A 21,001-nucleotide genomic window follows, 5' to 3' on the forward strand; every position below is an offset into this window, starting at 1 on the left:
GGGTTTTTTAAATTATTATTATTATTCCACCCCACGCCTGCTTCAGGAAATCGAATGGGCGGTGGGAGCTCCCCTCGCCCCCTTCTTTTGCCGGAGGGACTCCCCGGCTGCCGCCTCTCCGGCCCGAGAAGGTGCCTGTGGCCGCACCCCGAAACTGGGGCGCGCTGCCCGGCCGCCTCGGCGCGGGAGTTCTGGGGCTCGCTCCCCCTTTTCCAGTGCATCGCTGGGAATTTCTGGTGGGAGCTGGGCTCATGCAGGGTGCTGGGAAGTAGAGCTGGGGGGAGGATGTGAATAAGAAATAGCATTTGGCAGTGCTTTCCTTCCAGAAATTGCTAAAAACATGATATCTGCGAAAATAAATGCTGAACGCTTACTCTCCCTTGAAAGTCCCCCTCTTTTTTTTCATGCCCTGCTGTCCTGTTCACTTAACTAACCTCCTTTCTCTTGCTGCCTTTAGAGCTTACCACTGGATGATAAACCAGATCAAGTGTCTTGGACTGAAATGGGACAGGGTACCAATGAAGGAAAGCAAAGAAGAGAGCTGGAACAGCTTGGTTTTCTCCAAGCCCGTTGAGGCTGCTGAGCAAAGAGCCCTGAGCTTTGCCTGAGATGCATTTAAAGAAAAACCAAAGACTTTCATAAAGGACTTCTAGCAAAGTGTCCACGTGTTTTGAGTGGCGCAGCTTTGCGAACGATTATCTTCTATTTATGAGAGGCAAGGAAGATTCAACACTGACTGGTGGTGTTAAACACAATTTAAATTATTTGTAGTATCTATATTTGTATTTATTTTGATGAATGTCTTTCAGCAGTTACTGGTCTTAATATTGCTTTTGCATTAATATGTCCATTCCAAATAAATTACTTGAAATGTTCACTTTTTATTACTATACTCTGGGCTGCAGTAACTTTTGTTGGTGCATGTTTGTGGAGCAGGCAGTGGTTTAGTGGCTTAACAAGAGAGGGTAAGCTCAGCTTTTTGGTGCCCTGGACTGGCCAGCGGGAGGTGGAGAAAGCCCAGATAACCCATTTGTGTTTGACCTTGTCTCCTGACTGGGGAGGGAAAGTGTGTTGAGGTCCAACTCTGGTCAGTGGTGGAAATAGGAAAGCCTACCACAGCTTGGATAAGCACGCCTTTTGAAGTGCTTTCCCAGCTAATCTAGTAATGGTGGCGACAGAAGGTGCAAGAGCTCCCTGCAACAGTAAAATGTTGCTGTTTGCTATCCCCCAACGTTTTCTCCTCAGCCCCTGGAGCTTAGTGCTGCGCTAAGGCAGAAAACTGGATTTTTGATTTTGGAATAACGCAGTGCTGACGCTCCATGGGATTCCTCAGCTTTGCAGCAAAGCAAGCTGAACTTGCTCTCTCCTCTTCCTCCAGCTCTGCAGTCTCTAGAGTGAGTTAAATTTCTACAGGCCAATTGGGAAGAACATAGACGGGCTTTTTTTGCCATAGCGCCCAGAACAAGAAGCTTGGAGGAAAATTTTTTCTGATAAAAGTACTGAAGTTTTATCTTGTGAAGCTCTAACTAACGCACTAACCAGTCTGGGCTTCCTCGAGAGCAATGGTGCAACACAGGACTTGGCTCTGGCCGTCAGGACTATGATCTTATCAGGCAAAGTACTCGCTACTAATCCTGCAAATTTGGTAATTTCAATCAGGTAATTTACCCCTTCTACTATCAGTGAAATTCTTGCAGGAGACTTTGTACTAGAGGAGGCTGCAAAGTATGTAATTACAAGCAGCCTGTAGTAAGAGCAAGAGTGACAGAACAGGGGGCAAAAACCCCCAAACCTGGAAGGAGGGTTGGTCCCTGTTTCTGGAAGCAGCAGGGAGACTGGCACTGCCGTGTGCTACACCCGGGCTTTGCATCCTCCTTGCACACTGCTGGCAGCTGCGCTGCCGCCCGCCGGGCTCGTGCAGAGGTAGGGTTGCACGTGTTTGGGCTGTGGGTGTAGCAAACTTTTGGCCACAGTGAAAGCCTTTGGCCTCGATCCCCCTCTAGCACAAGAACTCCAGGGGTGCATTTAATGCAGTAAAATGACACTCGAAAGCAGATGTGTTTTACCCTGATTTTCCTCGGTACGGTTGCAGAGGAGGTGAAATAACAGGCCAAACCAGAGCAGAGGCACTGGCTCCTAATCCCCTTAGTTTCGGTGAATCCAGACAGGAATGCTGACTGACAACAGCTGAGGATCTGGAGCTAGTGCCTGCAATGACAGCCACCACTGCAGGGGGGAACCTGATAGTTCCCGGGGTCCTGCGGCTGCCAGCTGCTCCAGCACAGCTCCAAGGCCTTTGCAAATTGATCTGTCCTTAGAGGCAAATGTTGGTGAAATGCAAGGTATTGTTCAAATGGTTGTATTCCAGGTTTATGGAATCAAAAGTAAAACTCAAGAACATTTTTATTTTGTTGGAAAAAGTAAGGGGGGGTGTGTACTTCCTTGTGACTGAATTATTGGCTTTTCACCTCTCTCAGTGGGATTTTATTCTTTAAGAGGTAAACAGACAAACCTATATTGACCACTAGCTGTAAATAACCAAAGGAGGAGACTCCAAATTGTTTGTATAGAAGTCCACCGATGGTTGGGCCCACCGTCCGAATCAGGGGTTGCACCGAGGCGCAAATCCCGAGCATGGTACCTAGGAGAGACAGCAGAGACCACAGGGTGAGAGCAAGTCTTGGGAGAGAAAAGCAAAGAAGAGCATGTGGGAACTCCTTCATCCCTGATGGTGTTTCCCTGCAGTAGTAGCAAATCACTTCAACTAATCTCTTGCATTAATTTATAGAGGTCCAGTTAGGGTTTGTTAAGGCTAAGGACTCCTGGAGGCACTGGGACTAGTTTCCACCACGAGCCAGCTCAGCTCTTTACTGAGTGGTCCAGACGACGGTATCACTGCCCGAAAGGCAAGTCAGTGCTCACTGCTGCCTTCACCAGGGCCCAAGGATGCCTTTGGCCCCAGAAGCTGCTTCTCACCATCGCATCTAGCAGGGCTGGTAACTACTGCATGGGGTTAGGAAAGAAAGGTAATTTCTAGGCTTGTGTTTGAGACTTCTAAGCAAATCACACAGCTTCTTCCAGCATCATAATTACCCAAGAGGCCTCTGTTTCACCCAAGCTGCTGCTATTGCTGTTTATTCACTTGTGTGGGACAGAGAAACAGCTCTCGAGGGTTTAGCAGTAGCAAGAGGCTTAGGGCTAACTAGGTCTTTAAGGATAAATAAATAAAACCATAGATAAAGACTGAACCCCCTTGAGATACTCCCCCACCTCCCTTGCAAAAAGAACGGATATTTCAATTTGGATGGAAATGTGAGCCCTTCTCTCAGCTGGGCTGCTTGCCCCTCCAGCAGCTCTCCCATTTGCATCATTAACAGGAACCCGGCGGACGGGGAAGCACCTCCAGTTTGGCAAAGGCAGGTTCTTTCCACACACAGACGGACAGCCAGGACGTCCCACGGGATTCAAAGCTGTCCCCCATGCACCCTGTGTGCTCTTTTGCCTTGCAGTTGCAGGATGACTATCACAGTCGGGAGAAAAAACACCTGGCTGGCCAGAAAATCATTAGCCCCCAACACGGGGAGGAAAGGCAAGCTGGCAGCCTATGCAAGAATCTTGTGCCCTGCTCTAAAATGATGTTTGCAGTAATTTATTTATTTTAATATCAGTATGATTACTTGGGCTGTTTGGTATCAATTTTCCACCAAGACATGCATTGAGGCATTGCCACCACACAAGGCCAGCAGCATCTGGGAAGGATGAGGATGCTGTCCTGCATGGAAGGAGATGTGGAGCCCACAGCGAGATTTAACGTGGGTAACCATGGGGAAATGATCCGTGGCTCCGAGAGGGAAGAGGCAGCCAGGTGTTAGCGCAATGCCGGCCAGCGACTGCTGGGCTTTTATCAGCATGCTTAAAATACTTGTGCAATGAGCCCGAGCCGAGGGCGTAGCCCCGTGGAGAGGGAAATCTCCCGGGAAGCTGCTGAGTGCTCCTCCCGCGCATGGGAACACAAAGGCCATGGGTGGGACCTCGCCTTGACCCTTTGCCAATGGGAACCATCCCACAACCACCAAACTTTCTGGGCAGGTTTTGCAATTATTTTTTCCCCTCTAGGTATTTGAATTAAACTAATTACTACATAAAATTGCCAAACTGGCTCTTATGATTGAGGAGGCACTTTTTTCCTTTCCTTTTTTTTTTTTTTTCCAGAGCAGAAATCCATCCTCTTAAAAGGCTGGGCTCTCCCTCTGCACTTCTCCAACATGTTGCTGAGAAAGATAATTTCTGTTTAATGGGCTTAAATTAGTTCCCTCGTGTCAGACGCCCTCGAGCTTTGGGACACTGTAAATCTCAGCTCTGCAACATGGCTCTAGCTCTACTGCAAAGCTGTGCATGTGCTGGATCTCATTTACGGCAAGACCTTTAACTGGGACAAGTCACCATCTCAGCAGAAGTAACTCCTGCGTCACTTTGTGCAGCTCTGCCAACGCACATGCTCACCTTCTTCATCACAGTTATCCCACTTTCTACACCTTCCCTGCCCTTCTTCCTCCCTCCCCAGCTTCTCTCCCCCTTTTCCCATAGCTGGCATGACCCATCCCGGCTGGGAGCCCATCCTCCCCTCCTGCTCAGCCCTCCTCTCCTCCCGCAGGTTTCAGGGTTGGGTGTTGGCAGCTCCCCAGGCCGGGCAGCTCCATCCCTCCTCCCATCCTCCGCTGTGCCGGGCACACCGGCTCAACCTCCTTCCAGCTCACATCCTGTTGCTCAGCTGATGGTGCTGGCCCAGATCAGCCACACACCCGCGGGCAATCGCGGGGCCTGATTCAATGATTAGGTCATCGCACCAGCGGCTGCCTTCCAACCAGCAAAGCCTGAGCAAAGCTAGGGGGTTCAGTGTGCCGAGCCCCGCCTGGCTGCAAGCTCTCCTCCTAAGGTTTTGTGTCTGATGTGCAAATAAAATCAGGAAACGTGGGCCCATTACGCAAGGAGGCTCTGCTGGGCTTCCTCCCTCCCTCCCCCGAGGGTGGGGGGCTCTGTGCAGAAACAAGACCTCCATTCTCGGGGAGGGAGCAGGGTTGACAAGGAGTGCTTGTGCAGATGCAAGTCCCCCTGGGCTCGGGGCTCCCCTCCCACTGGCTTGCACGCCCAGCTGAACAGCATGTGCACATTGGGCAGAATTTTCCCTTCCTGCCTTTGAAGATGAGGAGAGGGGAAAAAAAATATCAAAGGGAAACGAATGAAATCATTTCCGCTATCTTCACTTCAGTGCAAAGCCTCAGCCATAAGCAAAGAGCAAGTGGTAAACTCATCAGCCTTAGTAAGAAGTGACCTTGGATCGCTCCTGAAAGCAGGATGATGGGTGCAAGGGATGGTGCCATCCTACGTCCCACTGTTCCCCTTCCAAGACACCTATTTAAAAGGCAAGTATAGGTGACTCAGAGTCTAGCATGGGTGGACAGGTTATCCTCCTGCAACGTCCCATCCGTTCCAGCCCCACGATGAGACAGACACTAGAGCTCAGCCCGAATTCCAGTTCCTCAGAAAGCCTCTCCCTGGCCCAAAAAAAACCTCCATGGGCTCTGCTGGCCTCAGGCTGGCAAAAAAAAAAAAAAAAAATCGGGAAAAGACAGCAGCAAGGCTCAAAAGTGATGTTTCCAAAGGCAAAATCTCAGTGTGTGATTTCCTTGCACTAGCTAAAAGTTGTTGCAAGCTAGCACTCAGGTTTTTGATGCAGTGATGCTTTTTCATAAAGCCAGATTTCCACACTCTTAGAAAAGCAGGGATTTCTAACATGCCACTGAAGTGCTCGCTTTACAGAGCTGGTCACAGGCTCGCATAGGAAGGAGCAGCCTTTTAGCTGCTGTACGGGTGGAGCAGCCGTTGCGGGGTGCCACCCACGGCCAGAGACGGATGGCAGGCATTTTAATAGCCGCATTTCTCTGCGAGACACCCACGCCGTCACTGCCGCAGCTGCTGCGGAGAGGCAGCTTGTCGGCTCTGCTGCGTCAGGCATTCCTGCCTTCGTCCTGGCCCCTGCCCGGGTGCATCCAAAGCAAGCACAAAACCATCAGATGCCTCTTCCCTCGGAAACGTTGCAAGGAGAAAGCACAGATTGAAAGGCGAGGGCCAGGGACGTGCAGTGGATACAAGGTTTTCCCCCAGTGCCACCATCCTCCGTGCCAGCAGCATCCTTCCCTGGCACGTTCAGTCTCAAGCCAGCCGTAACTCTGCAATTTGTAGTAGCACTTGGTATGGCATCAGTCCAGGATGGATGGGCAGAAGAAAACCCTGGAGAACCCATGGCTCCCTGTTGTCCTGCCACCCCCTCCTGACCCTCTGCAGCACCCCGCAAGCTGCCTCCGTGCTGCCCTGGTGTGCGGAGACCATCCGCCCTGCCGAGCTGCAGGCTGACCTAACAACATACGCAAGCAGGGAGCAGGATGAGGCAACTAAGCCCATTTTCCTCTCTGACCAAAGCTTGCCTCCAGGCTTTAAAAGCCAAGCAATGCTCCGGTTTTCCTCACAAAGCCCCTTTGAGAAGAGCTTGGATGAATTCCAGCTTGGCTGTATGTCCCAAAGCTGCTTGGTGCCCTTCCCCCAGCTCTCCCTCCCTGAACATTGCCCCAACTCATGAAACAGCAGATTTTCTTCCCAGACAAGTGGAGGAGCTGAGACATCCCCAGTCCTCACCTCCCCAGGAACTAAGTGGTCCTCCCAGGTAGAAGTATCGCACTCAGAAATCACAGGCTCCCGCCATGTGTAGGAGATGTGATGGTCAGCTCTAAAATAAACTACTGAAGTGACATTTTAAAAAGCTCTTAATCCAGAAGCATCTCAAAAGTGCTTTATAAACTTCACTAATGGGCTGTGCAAACTGTAACTCCCATTCTCCGTAGGGTCTGTGCCGAGGTATCTGCTCAGACAGCTGCTGGGAAGATGAAGGGTGCAGGCTGGCATCCCAAAAAGACTCAGCTAAAGCAGAGACACCCTTGGGTACCTGGTGAATGCAGTTCTGGGAGAAAACCCTGAAAGAGCTTGAGCAAAATACACCAAGCTGAGTTAAACCAGCTCCATCCTGGGACAAACATAGCAAGGCTCCCGTGACAGTGACGCAGGCATATTTCCTTCATTGACAGAACTAAAACCCCAGGTATAAAGATTTGTGTGCATTTCAGCCACCTTGTAAAGAGAAATACAGTAACTCTTTGACTGAAATACATCCAGAATGTAGAGAGGAGGACAATTACTGCATCCAGCAAAGCATGTTTCCAAAGGGTGATCCAGAACACCCTCCTGACATGCCCTAACTTAAAAGGTGTGAATGAGCAGCCCTCTCAGTCATGGTGGAAAAGTAGATGCTTTTTTTTTTTTTTTTTTTTTTTTTTTTTTAAACATATCTCAGCTTCCCATGGAAAGGAGAGTTTGGGAGAGCTTTCCCTTGCTGTGCCCACCACTATGGACATCAGCAGGTGGCACCGGCCCAGGAGCACTGGGTCACGGGATGCTTGCTCAATGTTGTTCAAGCTCATCCCATATTAGCAACACTGATTCCTGTTCATCTGCTCTGCTGACGCCCATCGCACGCAACTGCCCGGCCAGATCTGCTGGGGAATTGGGTGTTTGTCATGAATATGCCCCAGAATTTGATAGCAGTGGTGTGAGCTGAGAAGCACCCAAAGGAGTCAAAAATGAGAAAAGACCAGTCTGATCTTTCTTGATGAGTCTTACCAGTGTCAGAGGAGGGGACAGCCTTGGTGAGGATGCTGTCGGTGATGGTGCCCAGCATGCTGAAGGCGAACACCAGTGGCACCGCAATGATGCAGTAGTGCCACACGGTCCTCATCAGGGCCTAAGGGACAGGACACATCAGACCACGGATCATTAGAGAGCACAAGCAGTGACTGTGCAAAGTAACAACCTAGAAAAACATCACAAGTCAAAGCCATGACTTGGGTAAATTGTGGGAGCCACAACTGATACATGACGGCATGGCCTTGGCCATTGCAGGGTCTTTCACAGCCCCACCATTTGTCTGCTGTGAATTATTCCAAGCACGTGGAGCAAGGAGCAAATGATACCCTACAACCTGGCAGCACGTTTCTCCGGCACTGCTGTGGGTATTTTTAGTGTCTGGGAATTAGTGACGTCCCTGCATCGTTCCCCCTGTCTTCTGTCTCTTGTCCAACTCCTGAGGAAACGTTGAACAGCAGATGCATATGGTGTACTTCAGGAAGCCTCCATTACTTATACAAAACAGCCTAGAGAAGGTATTTCAGTTCATTATCATAAATAATTAAAACTAAACTGAGCTTGTCAAAATAAATGAGCGCTGTGCATTATGTAACACCGTACCTCTGGGATTTCTAATCCTGTTCTGCTGCTTCCTTGCTAATAAATTCACTGAATTCGGTAATCTGGAATAGGTCTTCTGGCCATAAATGCACATTAGCGAGCATAATTAGTGAGAGTAATGATTTTGTTATTGCACATATTCTTAGTGGAGACATCCCTCCAGCTGTTTAATATTGAAACAATAGCACTGAGGCTCCCTAAGCCATGGGGCTAAAGCGGCGCTCGGCTCATTCAGAAGCCCTGCTGGTCAAATGAATGGATATCTCTGGGACATGGAAAGGAAATTCCCCCTTTCTTGCAAGTCTCTTGCCCTCACCCATGTCTCAAGGTGTGTTATTGTGGCTGGAAAATATTTCTGTTACTGGTTTAGCCAGAAGTTTCATTCTCTGGGGTTCTCTCTCCTACGATCTGGTCCCTGCCTCTTGGCTACAGAAGACGGAGAAGCCCAGAGACATTTCTCACTAATGACTTGGAAATATTGAGGTTTATTCCTAGTTCCCCTCTAGAGTCACACAGAACCAGGTTTCTCTCCTTGGAGGGGCTCTTTGCCTACGTTTTGGTTAAGATCTAGGCACTTCTGATTAAGGAACCAGAGAACAAAGCCAGAGGAACAGGTATTTGGTACATAAACACTCAGACGGAGGGAGAATAATTCCTTGCTAGGGCAAATGTCATTGCAGGACAACATTGCAGAGCTTGTAGGAAAAAACAGCTTTAACCCCCACTGCTCTGGATGAATTCCCTCATAGGCTGAAGCAAGTGGGCAGAAAAGAGCAGAGTCATGTCTGTACCTCCTGTAAAAAACAGGGGAAATAGCTCCTTGCTGCCCTAGGACTCAGAGCCAGGCAGAGCCCAGTCTCTGCTGCACTTCAGCTGCTGGGTTTGTAGGACCCTTTTTGACCTGAGCAGATCTGAAGTAATTTTTCAAGGTGAGGGAGGCAGAACCAGGAGTTTCAGCAGACAGGCTCAAAATGCAAACACCTGGGAAATGAAGGCAGCAAGGCAGGATGAGGCACAGCCATACCTTCAGACAAAGAGAAAAAACTTCCCCGTTGCAACCGCCAAGCCCTCCTACACTCCTGCCCACGTGTTCCCGCCTTACATCTGCAGATCAGACACTGGCTCTCCCCTCCTCTCCTTTTCCAGGTGTTACTGCCGAGCTCCCAGTCCACCCCTTCCCAACTCCAGCAGTCGACTGCTGGGAACATCCTGCATCCTCTTCCCAGGATTTCTGCTTTGGGGAGGAGATCAGCTTCATTTGGAGGCCCGATGCAGCAAGGGCACAGTGGGCGGGATGCTCTTCCACTGGTGGCTGTGCAGGATTAAAAGCTTTGTGCATTAATCTCTGCATTTGGGCCCTGCTGCTGTGACAGCACTCATCCCCACCGAGACAGAAAGCTACCCCAGAAACGGATGTGTTCTCAGCAGCCGCTTGAACAGAGTGCTTTTTAATAAGGCGTCCCCAGCGAAGGATTGCAGCTGCGTTTGCCTATGAATAGTTCTCGTGGGAAGTCATTGCTGACCCTTGTCCCCAGGCCTGTGCTGTCAGGATGTCCAGAGCCCTCCAGGCTTGGTGTAATTGCCAACTCCAAAACCATTTCCCTTCCTGGCTCCCCTTCCCGCGCAGCCAGTGTGAGTCTCCCCATGCTAGGGCATTAGGCACTGCAAGCTGTGCTGCCCCATGTGTCCCTCTGCTGCCTTTCTCTCCTACCTCCAGCCACCTCCAGCCTCAGTGAGACCTCAGCGCACAAAACCCATTTACTCCATGTTGCTCCTCTGCCTGATTGCCATGGGACTGGGCTTTGGCACAGGGAGCCAGCCCCAGTGGTACTCTGCCCTGCACCCATTTGGGGATGCTCAGGTCCTACCTAATTTCTCCACCCATGACCAAAAAGCAATGGTGAGACCTTCAAAGCCCTTCCTGAGCCATGCTCAGAAGCACCAAGCCCTGTGCAGATGTCCCATACTAAGGGGACACATCCATGCCAGCCAAAACCACATGACACCAGGTGGGAGAGACCCTTCCTGAGCATCCTACCACCCAGCAGCATCTCTGTGAGCCCCAAAATCCCAGAGAAGGTGACCACACTCCATGTGCAGAGCCAACCCTCACTTCCCAGCCTCATCTCAGACACATGATTTAGCTTCAGATTAGCTAAGGTGTGTAGGTGCCTCGTCTCAACCGTATAGCTGGGAACAACAAGCCTCAGTACCCTCCAGGATTTGGCCCTGGCCTCCCTGTGGCTGCAGCACGGTTGCAGGAATGGCACCCATCCTACCCGTGCTGGCAGAAGCAGCAGTGTCCCAGCAACAAGGCTTGAGGCCAAATCCTGCAGGGAATGTGGAAAGGCTGATGCAGCCCAACCATCCTTTGGGCCCATCTCACTGACAGGGACTGATGCACACCCTTCCTCCATCCCTGCGGCCTGGGCAGAACTATCAGTTGGCAGAACGTGGCTTATCTGAGCAAAGAGGCTTACCAGCAGAGCTGTCTACGTCAACTTGGTTTTCTAATTACCGCTTGAGATTGGCATCAGCTGTCGACCATGCAGACACAACCAGCGCTGGGTAACATCAATTATCCCAAAATGGAGGAACAAAATTATTGCCTTGCTGCCTCCTTCCCCAAACAGTTTCAGCTTGGGGGAATTAGGCAAACATAAGGCCCCAGAAGAAGAACACACAACCTCCGCTGTCTCTCAGCAGGGTACAACCTACAATGATTTTCCTCCCCTTAATCTTCATTTACTTTCTGGGTAGTTCAGGAAATGCAGCTGCTGACAAGACCAAGGGCAGGATTTCTATGCAAAGCCAGTGACTCAGGAGGGACTTAACAAGTTTCTGTGATAGATTAATTTTTTTTAAATCCTCGTAACTATTACTCACACATCTCGCTATTATTGGGTGCAGTGCTGAGCGCAGCTGTTTGCGCAGAGGCCCAGGAGAGCTGGTTTCCCTTCCGAGGACCACCCAGCAAAGACAGTGGTGGCATTTTAAGGGGCAGAACTTGCAGCCAGGTCTCATGGACCTTGTGCTGCTGCATTATTAAAAGGCACCGTGGATGATTTCCTGCTGAGCCGTACCATGCCGAGGCCCACGCCGGCGAAGACGAAGACGCTGAGCCTGAGCAGGGTCCTCTCCGTGCAGCTCTTAGTGAGTTTTCCAATGACCAGACCCTGGACAACCTGGGAAAGAAGCACACGAGTACCATTAAGCCCAATAGATAACAATTCAAATAAGTTCAAAAGAGAATTTCTACAGTGCTTCAAGCAAATTAAAGGCAGCAAATAGGTTATTCCCTCTTTTTTTTTTTTTTTTTTTTTTTTTTTTTTTTTTTAAAGGGACCTCCTTGTCACAGCAAATGGCTGGAAGACACGATCCATTATGGCAAGCATTTTGCATCCTAAGGCTAGATCCATCCTTCAGCTGAAAGTCTTTACTCGGGTGCATGGCTGAGTTTACCATCACTGACTACTCACCAGCGGTGACTGAAACTTTCTAAATACACTTTCAGATACAAATGAATTTTTCTAACTTGTGATGTTTTTGTGAAATACAGTGAATACTAAGATCTTTATTCTTGGCAAATCCTCCCAAAGGAAAACTATACATTTATGTGCAGAGGAGGAAAATGCCTCCTGTACCTTCTCTTGCCATTATTTAAAACTGTAAATATACAAATTGGGTGGTTCATCCTTTTTAAGCAGAAAACAAGTACGACGGAGATGCTAATACCCAGCCCCAGCAGTATGCGCAGACATGAGGGATGGAAAACTGGTTTTACAGATTTTAAATAAAAACTGAGAGAGAGGATAAGGGAAGGAGAAGCAAAAAATTTAAATCCCAGGAAGTATTTGACTTTTCTAGCACTTTGCAGAGAAAAGATTCCCTCTTCTATTTCTCTGTACAGCATCTCCTATACTTCAGGTGATACTGGCCCAAGTGGACATGAGAGGACAGAGGCTGGAAGAGTTCACTGTGAAAATGAAGCCTGACTGACTGCATTTCAGGGGAGGGTCAGATAGGAATCTACCGAGTTTTCTCTGCCTTGAAAGGGTTTGTTTGATCCAAGCAAAAACCCCTCTGACTTGAAAGAAGAGCTCTAGTTCCAAATGCTTTGTTTGGCAGGATGGCTTCGTTTCAGTAGCAGTCCATCCTGGAGAAAACCTCCCTGCTCTGCTTGGACCTGCAATGACACTAAGCTGTGCTCAGCCTTGCTGTGAAACCCAAACTCAACTGAAAGGAAATGAGTGCAAAATAAATAAGAAAGTAAGTTAAAAGAAAGCAAATGTTAATCTATGACAAACAGTCCAGAAAAAGCAATTTAATTACTTAAAATTAAAAAAAAGTAAAAAGCAAATAGTAATAGAGTTAAAATAAAGCTAACATTAGGAACAATAGCCACAAATTAAATATATTTCCAACAAGCTACAACTTAATGGAAAACATCAAAACTCGACCCTTCACTTTGCTTCAGAGCCCAAGCAATTTTTGACACGAAGGGCACATCACACCGAGTAGACATTTTAGTCCCCAGTAAACACTTTTCCTGCCTCCTTTTTGTCCCTGTCCCCACCCTTGGGCAGGGCTTGAGAGCTTGCCTGACATGTTCCCAGCCACACGTGATGGTGGCACAGGCCCCACATGTCTCTCCTGGGTCATGTCACCTGCTGAGAGGCCTTGGGGACACTGGTGGACGATGCATGGGGTGACCTGAGTCATCCCGGCTGAAAGCCCTGCCGCGGACCCAGGAGGAGGCTGATACCAGCCCTGGCAGCTTCTACTCAGGGGGTGGGTGGAGAAGCTGCTGAGTAACACTTCATTAAGCTGAGTGCTCCTAAAACCGAAGAAGAATCATCATTAACTTTTTGCAACTTCCCAGTCACTTCTGCCAGCGCGCCCTGGTTGGAGCTGTGCTGAGTCACATGGGACAGGGGCTGAACCCCATCACAGGACATGGCTTGACTCAGTGGTGGCATCACCTGAACCCCAGTTCGGCTCTGCTGAGGCACTGGAGGAAAGGAAACGTTTCTCAATTTGCCCAGACTTGAATGGCATATTTAATTGGGATACACCATGCAGGCACAGCCCGGTCCCTGCCCTTCCTTGAGTCATTGGGGTATATCATCAGCATCGTCCCAGAGCAGCCCTGTCTGATGGCCGTGGGAATGGCATACCCCAAAACATCTCCATCACTACACGCAAGCACCTAAGCGCAGGCAAAAAGAACCGCTGCAGCAAAGCCAGGCTCTGAGCAGGCAGGATCTGGAGATAAGCAGACCGGGCTGTCCCCGGACTAAGCGGGGCAGAGGGACAGTCCTTGTGCTAAGGCTGGCATTCAGCATGGGCTTCCCCGTCACTCAGAGTGTGGCAATACAAGCATGAGGTAAAACACCACTGCTGACCCAACTAACTCAGTGGTGGCACATTTTTCCAAGGGCAAGTGTCAGCCCAAGTCACCTGCTTTCCCTTTGGGGCTGAGCAGCCATCCTTGGGTCATACAGACTGTAGCCTCCCCACTGGTTACATGGGCTGCCTGACCCCCTCCCCAGAATGGTCGTTGCCAATCCAGCCATGAGTCCCAGGCAGGCAGGCAGGGCCCATCATCTTGATTTTGGACACACCACCTTGATTTAGGTGCTGGGTAATGTTTCCAGTCACCAGGAGTTCTGAACTCACTTCCAGTCTGAATTTACACCTGAAACCCCATTATTTCCAGCCTGCAATTTTCCCTGGGTGCACAATCCCCAGGTTTGCGTGGGCAGCCTGCACAGGCACACTCAGGAGGAGGCAGAAGGGGGTTCAGGGTTTGGACGTGTGCTGCCATGGCCCGGGTGTAGCAGGGGCATCTCAGATGACTTGGCCATTGTCTCTCCCATGGACAAGCCTGGGTGGCACTGACAATCGGATTTATCCTTATTTTTATTCCTGCTAGCATATTCTGGGCTTTTTCCTTGCATGTAACCGCCTCTTGAGATCGACTGCGAAGGGCCTTCCCCTCCTGCATTTCGCTTTGCCTGGATGGTGCTTGCCTTTGTAACCTGACCTCCTTTGAAGTCGGGGAAGAGCCAGTGTACCTGGCTGGAATGCCTTCTGTCATCAATAAACAAAAGAGAGAGGAAATTGTTTGCAAGTGAAATAACGGGCACTGCCCGTGGCTATGTACACATGTCACAGGAAAAACCAACTCGTCTTTTTTTTTTTCCTCCCCTCATCCTTTTTTAAAGGCAAATAAGTCTCACAATAAATGCGTAAGAACAGCCAGATCTCTCCTTGTCGTTCTGCTGGATTCGCCAAACTGGGGATTCGGTACACTAGTTCAGCTGACCATGCACAACAATACTCTCCACGTCTATCACTGTCTTATGGGCTCCCATTTGCTCAGAAGAGCAAATTACCCATTTTATTGTTAACCTCATTTCGGGAATCCCTTGCAGGATGGAAAAGATAGCTGCTGTTTGAAGGTTTAAGGTGCTAGCTTTTGGAAGATTTTTGAACAGTGAAGCACTAGCCTTGCTGCCTGGAGCCGCTGCTGAGCAGGACTGGCACCTGCAAGTAGCTAATCTCCTTGGTGGAGGTTAGAGGAGTTATGCAGATGCTTGGTTGGTCCTCCACGCTCAGCAGACGCAGGACTGTTTCTACAGATTGTTCCATCAGCACTGACTGAAAGCTTGAGGAGCCCGGCAACAAAATAAATTCCCTTTCACCCAACTGGAAATGAAAAGACATGAGAAGGTCGGAGAGGCAGGCGCAGCAGGTCAGATAAGCTGGTACAGCCTAGCAGAGAAGATGCAGGGCCCCATCCCTAGTGCAGATAGCATGATTCACATCAGAGGCAGCCTCCCACGCACCGGACCCGTATCTCTCGCCTTTGAACTTGTGCCCAGCTGGCGGTTCCCAGGGCGAGCACAGCGCGGCTGGGTGGGACGCGCGGGTGGGCACCGGCTGGCGCAGACCGCGGCGGGCAGCAAAAATCATGAGGCTTTTCAGCAGGGCCCGAAGGTGGTGTAAAACTTTGGGCGGGGGAAAAGGGAGTTGTTGTACTGACACGGTGATGCCAGAAAGCGCTGCAGAAGTAGTTCAGGTATTGCAGAGGAGCAGGAGGGCGGTGGGACTGGAAAGAGAGCTGACGGGGAGGACCAAACTGCTGAAGGCAGCACTCTGCCAAACAGGGGGAAGAGGACCATGTGTTTTGCAAACTCCAGCCTAATCACTTTCTTTCCCCCTCCAACCCACCCCCCTCCACAGATTTAAATCCTTCAAAGCGAGGAAACTGGAGAACTTTCTGTTTGTTGTTGCAAGGTCCTTTCACCAGTGGGTTTTCCCCCTAGGCATACCTGGCTGTAATTAAATCCCTGGCTCTTTAATCATCTCTTTTGCTGTGCAGCGAGGAAAAAAAAAAAAAAAAGCAAGAGGGACAGACTGGTGATAAGATGATATGCAATGTAAATCTCTCCTCCAGGAATCTCTCTCATCTTTTCAGGATCACTCCGTACCAACTTGTCCCTCCAGAAGCTGCACAGCTAGAGGTGGAGTTTGTATAACAATACAAATTTAAACACAGTAAATAGAACAGATGTCTTATGATTTCTTGATCCTCAGGGTTATAAATATCTACCCCTTTGTCCCACACAGTTTTTGTTTGGTGCATTTTGCTTTGGTTTTTGGGAGAAAAAGTTCTTAAAGGAAAGCTTCCCCCACCCTCTCCCGTGGCTTGAAATCCAAGCATCAGATGTGACTTTAGATACCAACCAGGGACTCCCAAGTATTTCACTCGCCTAATCCTCCAGCAGCATTTTCCAAGCCAGTTACTACACCTGGAAGTTCTCCACGCTATTGCGCTTACAACTCCAAAAAAAAATCCAGAGCTTAGGCCAGCTTCTGCCCATTATGCAAAGATAAATTATTTTAAATTATTATGAAATTAATTATTCTCTGTAGGGAGATTGAAAGGCATCTCACACTCCAGGCATTCACTATGAGGGAAACTATGTTTGCATGGCTTCTGAGATGAGAGGACTCTGGAAGCCCAGCCCCGGAGGACAGAGGGATTGCGTCCCTGGCGGGCTCTCACACCTCTTGCCTGGAGACCCACCAGCGATCAGGTAAAGATGCTTCAAACACATCATGAGCAAGGGAATCGCTGCAATGCCAGACGCCCAGTGCAGAGGTACCCCTCCTGCTGTCTGCCTTCCTCTACTCATTTCATTATCTCCCACCTGACTCCTCCTCCTTGACTTACACTGGCACAGTCCCAGCTCATCAGACAGCCCCATGCTATCAGGGTGCTTCAGGTAACACTGCAGAGCCCTGGATTGCTCGAATTATCCCCCACTTGCTGTTTTCACTTCCCCATCAGCCCACTCCAGCCTTGATCATACTCAGTTTTCTAATCAATGACTTTGTTGCCTCATCAGACATCTCTTTGTCCCAATGCTATGACACTGCCTTCCCACACACCCTTCTCTGACCTTGTCTGGCTCTGTCCTGACCCAGAAGTGAGCCACCTTTCCACCCTCACTGCGCTTAACTTTCCAATATCCGCTGCTGTTAGATGATGATCTTTGCCTAACCACAAACAGGAAATTGATGCCAGCTCCTGGGCCAGTGCTTCATCCAGAAGGCCAGAAAGCTCCCATTCCCTGTGGACACGTACTCCCATGGAACTTTTACAATAACACATCAGCAGATATATTACTTTGGGCCACTCGGGTCTCCACAAAACAGGTAGGGAGCAGCAGCCAGGCAACCCACGTTCCTCCATGAAGGGTACAAATGGCAGCAAGCAGTGAGGTGAAGGGTGACCATGCTGTGAGCAGCCAACTCGGCAAAGGGAGGAGGATGCCAAGGATGCCACGAATGGTGGTCATTGGTGCTACATGCATGGCACTGTAAGGACAAAACCTACCACCAGCACCAGCCGAGCCACTTCACCGCTAGCAAGTGCCATGAACTGTTCCCATGCGGACAGAGCTGATGTGCATCAAGGGAGCAACCAAGAGAAGTGCTCTGGGGAGCAGGCAGCCAAAGCCCATGAGGCTCCCAGGCTCCAAAAGCAAGTCCTGAATCCTCCTTCCAAACCCACAGGGATCCTCTCAGGCTGGGCATGGGGCACCCCCCCAAATGTTGGGGTCCTGGGGTTCATAAAGTGACAAGACAGGACCAAGCATGATGAGGTGAGGATGAGGAGCTCCTGATGGGATCCCTCAGGAGGGCTGCTTGAATTAGCAGGGTGGCTAATGTCCTCCATCTGCAAAGGTGTCAAGCGCCTCGCCTCCTGTGGGGTTGGTGTTTCTGTGCTGATCTCCCCACTCAAAGAGCTGTTTGAGATGCTGATGACAAAGTACTGGAGTTGCCTACTTAATAAAATTAAGTGGACAGACCCAAGGCCATTCAAAATCTTCTCTCTAGGTAATCTGCAGCTGGCTTAAATGGGAGGTGTGGTGAGAAACAGATGTTTACAGTGCATTGGCTGCTCCTCACCACAGTAGGTTAAATAAGGCTGAGAAGCTGAAAAATTAGGCTAAGCAATTGGAGCATATCATCCTTGGGGTGAGAGAGAAAAGTGGGAAGAGACCGTCAATATTCGAGTCATCCTGGGGCTGGTGATTTCGCTGGGAAAGAGGGTGCAACATCACCTTTTGTGCAAGAGGAAGATGTTTGTTTTGAGACTATTTAATTTAAAAAAATAGAAAATACAATAACACAAAGAAATAATATTACTAAAACCTGCCAGGAATTGGCAGACCGAGCAATGCTTTTGTCAGCATATGACTTTTGGAGAAGAGTTGAGTAGAGGGTTCAGCTAAGCCTTGCTTGCAACTCTGAAGCTACTCAGTGCATGCAACGTGTGCTGGGAGCAGGCGAGACCCTGGGATGCAGTGCTGGGTGCATCGGCTGGATGTGCTCTGAAACCACCCAGGCACTGTGCTCAGTGTCTGCAGGCAGGTTTAAAGTAAACAGGACATGGTTCAATTCTTATTTCCCCCTTGATTTCTGTGGTGTGCTCTCCCATCTATAAGAGTCCTTAAGCATGACCCATTTTCAAGTCCAGGGAGAGATGTAAATGCAGGGGACGTGCTTCCTCTAACAGGAGGGCTCAGAGCACGTCCAGGAGAATGGGAAAACCCTCACAATGTTTTATGGAAAGGCAAACTAGGGAATGAGAAATCAAAGCGGAGGATCTGGTTGATGAAATTCATTGAAAAGGACATTATATTCCTTATGAATAAAGCTATAATTTACTCAGTGAAGTGGGAAAGCCAGTCAGCAGATATTAATCACCATTTACCCATCCAGACTGGTGGAATCTGCTTGCACCTTAATCTGCATTTATATCTCCAGCAGTATCAATTCACTGTACAGCAGAAACAAACGCATCTGAAATGCCAGTTTAGGCAACATGAAGGCACACAAGCAGCTGTGGGGCTCGGCAGGACAGAGCCAGCACACATTGCATTCGCTGCATGCACCTTCCACTGGAGGAACCCCGACAGAAAGCAGCTGTAAAATGTTAACCCCATCACTATCTGAAAGAGGAATCTTCGGGTGGTTCTAGACAGAGACTTGATCTGAAAGTAAAGACACCGATTCTTATGTTTTACAATGATTTGAAAGCCACATGGTGAGAGTGTTGTTTGGACCAGCTGAGGATCTGGTCATGCATAAGCCAGAGCAGAGCTTGGAAATGCCAGTAATAAAGTGGAAAGAACAAGCAACAAAGCAGAAAGCAGTGTTCTGTGACCGCTCAGGTGAGATGGCTTTGCTGCCACCAGGAATTAGGTGTCCTGGACTTTGAAAAACATAAAGCATTTTTTTTTCCCTTTCCTTGTTGGTGTTCTGACAGCAAACCCAAATTCCCCATCATGAAGAAGAGAAGTTTGTATCCTATGATCCCTTCGCTCCTATATTTCTGATGTCCACAGTCCTGTGCTATAGAATATGTGTAGCAACACAGACAGAAACTGCACTGATAGGAGAAAGAAAACTGCTTGGCTGACAAAAGCTGGTTTCTGTATCAAATGTCCTGAGGCAAAGCAGATGCTGCACCAGAGCCTGTCGGCCACTGCTGGGTTAGAGTGTGGCAATAGGTATGGTCGGTCTCTTAGAGAAGAAACCCTGTGACTGTGGGAAGGGTCAACTCCCTGGTTAGAACTGACATCTGAGTATTTGTTAGGAAGCATACTGAATGCTACAGTTCCCGGATCTTCCAGCGCTGTATCTATACTTAGGGCACACCAGTACAGCAGCGCAGGTAACCTTATCTACAGTAGTTTCAACCAAACTAACCTGGGAAACAATAGCAGTGAAGACAGACAGATATCCCAGATGTAACAGCAGTGTCCTGAAGACAGATAGCCCGGACCTAGCAGCAGCATCCAAGCTCCATTTAGCAACACAAAGCCACTCCTGCCAGACTGCACAAGTGCTATTGCTGCCCGCCCACGTTACCTGGCTCAAAAGCAAGCACACCACAGCCATGCTGCACCCCCAAATTTGATTTCAGTATAGACATATATAACAGGGATTTAACTGATATGTCTAAGTTAAGGTTAAGAGCACAGTTGTTGGGGAGTCCCTCTGCATTCAAAGGGGTCAGAAGATATTGGAGGGTGACTCAGACCCTCTAAAACCTGTGTGACTCGTAGATCCTGGTCTAGAAGGCAGCATACAAAGTCTAACGTAGGGAAAGCCTCTGTTAGCCGTGGAGTTTGGGTCAGAAAGGTGCTTTGGAGAGTGACTGCTGATTACCACGCTTGTCACGCTGTTTCCATGCTGTGGAGCAGCAAACTGGTTTCCTTTCCAATGAGAGTGGGTAGGAGAGTGCATCCAGCCGGTAGCAGATGTTGAGCTCACAGGACCAAGAGATGGCTAGTCCAAAGCCCCCCTCCCAGAACACACGTGGCAAAGGCACCAGCCGCTCGGCTCCAGGCAGTGCAGACACCACTTGCTGATGTACAGCCGCACTCCTCAGCTGCTCTACCAAGGTGCCCAGATTTGGTGAGACCAGGACAGAGCCCAGGTGCCTGGCAACACCATGTCAAATCCAGGTCACAAGGGAAGGAACTAAACCTCCCATTTCCCAGAGGAGAATCTCCCCCAGATCCCACAGGAACTCTGCGGCAATGCCCAGGAAATGAAGGCGGCTTTAATAACAAGACCACCCTCCTTCAGGATATTGCTTAACTTGCATTCCTACCTTGGGGCTTGCTTATAACCATCTGTTGCTCTTTCTGCAAAATTATTAGCCTCTTCCTCCAAAAAGAACATTCTGTTATAACACAACACTTTATTTTGTTGGCCCTGTGACTGGCTAATTCAGCTAACATTACTCTTTTACCCGTTTTGGTAGTCTCCTAACCAGGTTCCATTGCCCACCCTTTTGTTTGGGTTTGTTTTTTGGTTGTTTTTTTTTTGTTTGTTTGGGAAGTACAAGCTTGCTGTGCTTGTTTCCATGCAGCAGAAACAAGTCCTTTGTCTACACTGAATGGATCTCTGAAAGTGCCAGTAAGATCATTTGCTCACATAAATTTACAGGGTGCTACTTAAGTAAAGGTAAATTAGCTAACCTGCACCAGGGAAAATCTCAGTCAAGACACTTCAGCTTCAATGTAAGGTTTGTAGCAAAAACCAGGACAGTAAGTCA

General features: G+C 49.1%; 1 protein-coding gene across 1 annotated transcript in view; it reads right to left on the reverse strand.

Moving 5' to 3' along the window:
* Nucleotides 1–2,443: 2,443 nt before the first annotated feature.
* The window catches only part of SLC22A18 (solute carrier family 22 member 18), a 61,532-nt gene continuing 42,974 nt past the window's right edge, over nt 2,444–21,001 (reverse strand). The window contains exons 9-11 of the mRNA XM_026850447.1: nt 11,439–11,540; nt 7,732–7,852; nt 2,444–2,641 (exon numbers count right to left, since the gene is read on the reverse strand). Of these exons, the coding sequence (XP_026706248.1) occupies nt 2,454–2,641; nt 7,732–7,852; nt 11,439–11,540 (411 nt within the window). The 3' untranslated portion in view covers nt 2,444–2,453. The remainder of the gene's footprint in view (nt 2,642–7,731; nt 7,853–11,438; nt 11,541–21,001) is intronic.

The sequence above is a fragment of the Athene cunicularia genome, assembly GCF_003259725.1.
Source record: "Athene cunicularia isolate RWA chromosome 5 unlocalized genomic scaffold, athCun1 chr5_part2, whole genome shotgun sequence".
In the NCBI taxonomy this organism is placed as follows: Eukaryota; Metazoa; Chordata; class Aves; order Strigiformes; family Strigidae; genus Athene; species Athene cunicularia.